The following is a 7,183-nucleotide window of genomic DNA, read 5'->3' as shown; positions in this document are numbered from 1 at the left end:
ATAATATACTCCTTATAAGTAATTTTTTAATAAATATAATATTTAAAATTATTTTTAAACCTTTAAAATAAGTTTAAGGTTTTTAAATAATAATATTATAGGTAGAAAGTTAATTTAAAGGTTAATATAAAGTTTATAATCTTTATAATAATATAAGGTATTATTTAAATTAATAGTTAAAATAATCTAATAGTGATAAAAGGATTTAAAAGTTAAATAAAATAAATATATTATAAACTTATATTTAAAGGGTTTATAAAAGGGTCTTCTTTTTTATTATAATAGTATATAGGATTTTTAGTAAAATAATACTTAAATTTATATTATAGAAGTAGTATAAACTTTTATATTAAATAATAGAATCTTTTAATAGATTAATTTTATAGTTATTTAATTTAAATTTAATTAAAAATATTTAGAAGCTATTTAAAGTAGAGTTAAATAAATAGTATTTTAAATTATAGAAATTAATTTAAAATAGGGTTAATATAGTTTATTTTAATTAATGTGTAAAGGAAGTGTAGTAGGTAATAAATTAAGATAAAATTAATAATATTATTTAGTTATTAGAGTATAGGTTAAATATAGTTTATAAATATAAGGGAAGTTATATAAAATATTAAAGAGAAGACTTTAATAATTAATTTAATATAAGTTAATTATTTTTAATTAATTTCTTTATAAAGTTATACTTAATTAAAGTTAGGTAGTTATCTTAAGGGTATGTGGTAAAAGAGGGAGGGGGTTAAGACTTTCTAAGTCCTACTATATTATTTTATGTAGTAAGATAAAGGTAACTACTATACCGCACCCCTAGGGGTTTTTAAAAATTATCTCCACTCTATTATAATCTAGTAATAACTATAACTATTAATAGTTCCTTCCTTCTATAATAGTTTCTAAATAAAAAAAGGTTTTAAAGTAAGAAATAAGGTTTTTAAAAACCTAATCTTTAAATTCCTTAATATTAAGCTTTTATCTTAATATAAAAATTAATTAAAAGAGAATTCTCTTCCTATTCCTTTAATAATCTTCCCTTTTAAAAAAAACTCCTAACTAACTCTCTACTTACTTTACCTATCTAAATAGCCTTAATTAGGTTCCTTCCCCTTATATTTTAAAGCTTTAAATAAAGGTTTTAAAAAGAAAGGGAAGGTCTTAAAGAAAAGGGAAAGTCTTTAAAGAATCCTTTAGTTTTAAAGAAAATCTAATCTTAAAGAAAAATATTAATATACCTTATAGCTATTATTAAAAAGTATTAATAAAAGAATAGTTTTAAGATATTAAAGACTATCTAAAGTACTATTTTAAAGTAGAAGGGATAGTTTAGAGACTATATTTAAAAACCCCTAAGGGAGTGCTATAGTAAATACTATAGTGATAAAGAGATGGTGGCGACCCACAAGAGACAATCCTCACGTCGTCCTATTGCCACAAAGGCACAAGATGACTGTGCAGAATTATCTACTCACAGCCATGTTACTCAATTTTTGATATCCATGAGGTAGAAAAGCTGTAATCTGACCATTTGTTTGAAGTAGTGGCCGCTGGGCTGAACGTCCTCGAGATGCAATAGATGTACCTAGGAACCCACGTCTAGATACTCCTGAAGTCCTCTTGCAGAAAGCAGCATCATTGCAGCTGTCCCGTCTCTAAATTTATGTAACAGTCATCCCTGGCAGTGCATATGGAAGCGGCCTACAGAAATGACTTATCCATCAAGTATCAGATTATGATCCTTGGGGTTGGGTTCTTCCGAATGTGTATAAAGTGCTCGGACGAACATCACCCTTTTGAGAAAAACAGTCGGCTCCATTGTCTTGTGCCCAAGTGGTCTTCATGTCCGTAGGGCTTGTCGTGTGCATCGTATTGTTGAGATCGGAAGACCCGGAGTGGCGAAGTCCAATAAGTACGGCATGCCCAACACTGAAGACAACACAATTTACCTGTGTATATAAGCTACCCAAGTAAGTATTAAAGTGCTGACCACCAGGCAACTCATGAGAAGCGCAACGGACACATCTATCGAGGCAGAAACCCGGCTCTACCATCCAGGTATCCAAGGTGAATATAATCTGGTCTGTGGCGTCGGAGAAAGTTCTCAAGTTTGGTGAGGTCATCATAATACTGAGCCGGTATAGTTATCGAAGGAATAGCACAAGAACAACAGCAATAACTAGGCATATCCCTCACAATGACACAAATGCGGTATCAATGACAGTAGGTGTCGCGAACCCATCTTCAGAAAACAGTCACCCCCTCGGAGGCAGTTGATTAACGCTTGGGTATGTAACAACTAAGAGAGTAGAGCAGATCTAATCCTGACCTGCAAGCCCTTCCGCCCGCGATTATACCCAGGACTACTCGATTGTACTGCCTTGATAATAAGCACACCCAGGACTCATCATCACAAATGTTCCCCAATGTCCATAACAATGCCCAATTGTAATTGTTTCTTGGGAGAAAAGATGCCGCCAAAGTCAAAATTTCTTTCCGCTTCCCCACACTAATGCATTTCTTTTCCCTCACCTCTTGTTGGGCAGGGCCAGGTCTAGACATGATAGAACCTGAGACAAAATTAGCGAGGGTCCATGTTTGAGGCTTGAGATAGCAATTTGTACTCACGTCATCTCCCAGGGCGCCCTGATTGCCGAGATATCTGGCCATATTCCGAACAAGCTCAATCTGCTCATCCACAGTCAAGCCCGTGATAGCAGTCTCCAAGACACCGCCGAGCCCGACCTTGTGCGTGGCGATGAAGGAGTGATAGTACATGAAGGTGAAGAAGCCCATGATGAACTGACAGTCCATGCGGTCTGTCATACCCCCGTGACCGGGAATGGAGTGGCCAAAGTCCTTGATTTTGAAGGTGCGCTTCAGCCCAGAGGCAAAGAAGCCGCCGAACGGGGCAATCAGAGATGCAAATGTTGCAAAGATCATGGTGTGTATCTGCATCGGCTCCATGGTCACGCTGAACTGCGTGTTTTCCGGGAGGAAAAATAGTTGGGGGAGTTCGTACTTGTAGGGGAGGAACACAGGGTTGGGCTGGCATTGCAGACCGGTGAAAACGTTGGCGCCAAAGTCCTGCGTGCTGTCAGCTTGAGCTGCCTCGTGAGGTTAGAAGAATGGCACGGCATAGAGGGCGGCATACATTGACAGGGCATGTGAAGTAGCCGCTGCGCATCATCAGGTTTGTCAGGGCGTAGCCGAAAATGACAGTAAAGACCCAGGCGCCCACAAAACCTTCGACGGTCTTCTTGGGGGACAGCTTGATGAGCTGAGTGCGGCCGAAGGTGATGCCGCAGATGTAGGCGAAGATGTCATTGGTTATGACCAGGGCGGCAGGCAGGAAGAACCAGACCAGGCCCTCCAATACATTGTTCATGATAAAGTGAGCCTCAACGACAATGATGAGGAGCGCCATGTGTGTCCAGGCGAACTGGGTGAACTGGAATTTGAGCTGGCCACCCTTGAGGGAGCCCACAAAGAACACGAAGCCTTGAAGAATGAGAGTCAGCATGGGAGACAGCCGGCATTACAAGTTGGTGAAGGATCGTAACTTACCAATAATGTAGAGCATGAAACTGATGAAACGGTGGTGGGTGGCCAGAGGTAGGAGTACCTTGTCCACAAGGACAACATGCTTGAAGTAGTAGATGACGCTCTCTCCGTAGAGGAAGTACATGGTGGTGGCAAGCCAATACCAGTTCAAGCTCTTTGTGGAGCGGAGTTGGCGGGCTCGGGAGGGGACGCTCGCGATGGCGATGACCTCCTTGAAGGAGATGATCTGGATGACTGTGATGACGAGAATGACGTATATGTGGCCCATGAAGAGGGCGGCGAAGAAGCCACCGATCATGAGCAGAGTCCATATTGTTCTTGTTATGAAGTTCTGCTTCTTCTTCTCGTAGTCGTTCTGCGGTGGTGGGGCGGCGTCTTTCTGCGGATCAAGGATGGTCAGCATCTGGCGACGAGGGGCGGCGCGACTGTGCGCCATGACCTGGCTGGCTGGCTGGCTGGCTGGCTGGCTGGCTGGCTGGCGACGAGGCAGGAGCATACCTCGGCGATCTGGTCCATGTGGGGCGAGGACCTGGTCTTTGGGGAGCCCTCCTGGCTGGCCTCGCTGTGCTCGCTGAAGCTGGCGCGGCGGCCGTCGACGCTGCCATTGCCTTTCCTATGGGCAAACTTGACGCCCCTACGTCCGTTTCCCATTGTGAAAAAGGGACGAGGCGGAAGGGTGGGGAGTCGTTTCTGTGGCGGCGTCTGGGGATCCCACGAGGGCGGCGGGCGTGGCGGGCGTGGAGTGCGTTGCGCTCGCAGGCGACGTTGCGGAGGGTTTGTGGTGGAGAAGGAGAGGCGTGCGCGATAGCTGCTCAACAGGCGACCATGTCTGGTGGGGCGGGGCGTGCTGCGAGTTGCGAGTTGCTATGTGCTGGGCGAGCAACGGTTGTTGTCGTTGTTGTCGTTGTTGGTTGTTGTTGTTGTGCAGAAGAAGAGCGCGGGCGCAATGCTGAAATCAGAAGTATGGCGATGTAGTGCAGGCTGGATGGAGCGCTCGCTCGGACGGGGTGGAGTTTTGCATGTACGGATGGATCAGCAGTGCTGGGCTGCTCTCTCGTCTTGGTTGCTTGGCGGGCTGGAGTTTGCAAATTGCTCCGTCAGCTACGTCAGTACGCCCGTCAGCGTTCAAGCCTCCGGTCCTGCCGTGGCGCGGCCTCTGGCGGCCTGGCACCTGCCTGGCTGCTGCACCAAGAGGGGCCCTCGGTCAGCCGGGTTGCAGTACGGAGTACCTAGGTACATGCACACAGCACCGGCCGGTAGACCCCTCTTGCCCTCCCACCGTGGAGGAGGACGCTTGCAGCCGAGCTTCCCCCCTCCTGCCCCTACTGCTGCTGCCGCTGCCGGTAGCTGATTCATGGCCCTTGACCATTCCGCCATTGTCATAGTACACTACACTACATTGTCTCGGACCCCAGTGATGTCAAACGGGAATCGACCAGTGGACCCTGTGCATTCCACAAGGCCTCGAGGCTCGAGCTTGCTGGACCCGCTCACCTCAAATGTTCAGAGTTGCCTGCCCGGCCTGCCGGCTCAACTGCTTTCTCGCATGTGAAGAGTCGCGCTAGTCTCTCTGCCGGAATCAACGAACCCCAAGCCAGAGACAGTCTTGTTGGTCACGACGTCGCCAAAACCTCAAGCACGCTCGTCTGCCGCTCAGTCTACACACCAGGCCCTGCTCTCGAGACTTCGGAAATCCCTAGGTCGAAGGTGTGTGTGCCGCGACTGACGGTCCTGCGCCTCCACTCGCCGCCAGCAGTGTACAGAGTATTCTTCTCACGCTGCCCCTGGGCATGAAGCACCGCCCGCCCGGCGCCCATGTTGCTGCAATAACCACACCATTGGCTCCAAGTTATCAAGATGGCGCCGACGGGGCCCAGATCATCGACAACACAACCGAGACCCAGCCCGCCGCCCCCCGCCGCCGACGAGCCCATCCCGCCCCGCGGACCAAACCCGGGCAATCTGAATGTCTCGAACCAATACACATTCGAGCAGGACATACGGCGGCTGCAGAAGGAGTACGGATGTGACCCGGCCAGGGAAGACAGTTATAGGATACAAGGTGTTCAGCTGATCGAGTCCGTCCGTCAGGCCTTGCGTTTGTAGGTCCCGCCCACTGCTCCATCCCGCCACAGACTCCGGCCCTCTGTCGCCAGCTCTGACCTACGACGCAGGCCCGTCAAGACCTTTACTACCGCTTGCACTTACTACCACCTGTTCCGCCTCTGTCATCGAGACGCCGAGTACAATTATCAGGATGCCTCCCTAGCCTCGCTCTTCATGGCCTGCAAGGTCGAAGACACCATCAAGAAGTCCCGCGAGATCCTGTGCGCCGCTTACAACATTAAGAATCCAACGCAACCGACCACACAGGATGACAAGGTAGGCTCGCCGTCGGCCCGGTCAAGGAAACGCGACGGGCTCTGCGCACACGTGCTGACCACCACGACAGATGTTTGAGAACCCCCACAAAATCATCATCGGACTCGAGCGCCACATTCTGGAGACAATCGGTTTCGATTTTCGAGTGCGATACCCCCAGAAGGTCCTGGTCAAGATGGTCCGCCATACGTACGACGCAGAGGAGGGCCGCGAAATCCTCGCCATGGCTTACGACCTGTCCGTGGACATGTACAAGACCTTTGCCCCGATCAAAGCCTCCACATTCACCATGGTTCTGGCCTGCATCGAATTGACGGTGATGCTGAAGGGGCTCGACGCGGTCGCGGTGCAGTCTCTGGACCTGAGAAGGTATCACACCACCAGGGAAAGTATCGTCGAGGTCATGCTCGACCTACTGGATATGTATACACAATTCGCCAAGCACACCAAAGTCGGCATGAGATTCGAGCTGTCCAAATTCATCGACATCAAGATCAAGTTGAACCAGGAAGTAGAGAACAGCGAGAGCTCTGTTCGCCGGGCTGCCGTGTGGTGTCACAGGTGTGAGGACGACGAGAAGGTCAAGTATCCCATCACGCCTGGGTCCGCCACGTCACCCGCAACCACTGGATCGTGGTCTGGAAACAAGCGATCAAGGCCAGCCCAGGAGCCGCAAGCAATGCGCTTCGTCTACGACGCGGAGGAGGCTCGAAAGGAGAGGGAGACCAATGACGAACACCTCAAGGACGAATACGAGGAATACGAAATCGAGGTGGAGGAGAAGATTCCGGAGCCTGACCCTCGCAATAACCATGGGCGGGATAGGGGCCGGCATCAAGGGCACCGCAACAACCATCATGATAATTGGGGTCCTTACCCTCGCAATCGCCATGACCGGCATAAAGGTGGTCGTAAGGGCGGCTACTACTGAGCGGGCGATGAGCGGTCACGGCACGGGATAAGGCCGAGGTATGGAACCATTCATGTTCAGAATTGGCCCCTGTTTCTGGCACACAAAAATTTCCAATCTCCCAGTGCGGCTGCAGCGCTTTTCAGTTAAGCTTCAGATGGTACTACTTATGCTGAGGACAATTCGCGACGTCAGTTCAAGACTAGTTGAGCGGCACCCGGCAGATTCTCGGCACACCAGTTGGAAACCCGAGCTTGGTCTGCCAATAAGTGTCAGAAAACCACGCCTCGAGGTGTGGGTGCATCCATTTTCCTCTTGGCTCACTCACAC

The 7,183-nt window shown here is 48.2% G+C and overlaps 2 protein-coding genes across 2 annotated transcripts; one reads left to right on the top strand and one right to left on the bottom strand.

Moving 5' to 3' along the window:
- Positions 1-2,240: 2,240 nt before the first annotated feature.
- On the bottom strand, positions 2,241-4,634 carry KVR01_002392 (phosphatidate cytidylyltransferase). The gene is made up of 5 exons (XM_044787329.1): positions 4,060-4,634; positions 3,565-3,940; positions 3,152-3,498; positions 2,626-3,084; positions 2,241-2,567 (listed from the first exon to the last, which is right to left on the bottom strand). Exons 1-5 carry the CDS (start codon positions 4,210-4,212, stop codon positions 2,526-2,528), a joined length of 1,377 nt encoding a protein of 458 aa, XP_044647407.1. The 5' UTR covers positions 4,213-4,634; the 3' UTR covers positions 2,241-2,525.
- Positions 4,635-5,418: 784 nt separating this feature from the next.
- Positions 5,419-6,874, top strand: KVR01_002564 (uncharacterized protein; the record flags this gene model as incomplete). The annotated part of the gene is made up of 3 exons (XM_044792510.1): positions 5,419-5,663; positions 5,736-5,943; positions 6,014-6,874. The coding sequence occupies 3 exons, from the start codon at positions 5,419-5,421 to the stop codon at positions 6,872-6,874; spliced, it is 1,314 nt and encodes a 437-aa protein (XP_044647579.1).
- Between the last annotated feature and the right edge of the window lie 309 nt (positions 6,875-7,183).

The sequence above is a fragment of the Diaporthe batatas genome, assembly GCF_019321695.1.
Source record: "Diaporthe batatas strain CRI 302-4 chromosome Unknown Contig00003, whole genome shotgun sequence".
NCBI classification, from domain to species: domain Eukaryota; kingdom Fungi; phylum Ascomycota; class Sordariomycetes; order Diaporthales; family Diaporthaceae; genus Diaporthe; species Diaporthe batatas.
Note: the sequence above shows the minus strand (reverse complement) of the source record. Positions and strands in the feature narration are given on the sequence as shown.

What these genes read in the sequence shown, in the direction of transcription:
- KVR01_002392 (XM_044787329.1), bottom strand. Translation starts at nt 4,212, where the DNA reads ATGGGAAACGGACGTAGGGGCGTCAAGTTTGCCCATAGGAAAGGCAAT. An exon ending in ACATGGACCAGATCGCCGAG is followed by an intron (nt 3,941 to 4,059) that starts GTATGCTCCTGC and finishes CTTGATCCGCAG; the next exon opens with AAAGACGCCGCCCCACCACC. An exon ending in ACTTCACATGCCCTGTCAAT is followed by an intron (nt 3,085 to 3,151) that starts GTATGCCGCCCT and finishes GACAGCACGCAG; the next exon opens with GACTTTGGCGCCAACGTTTT.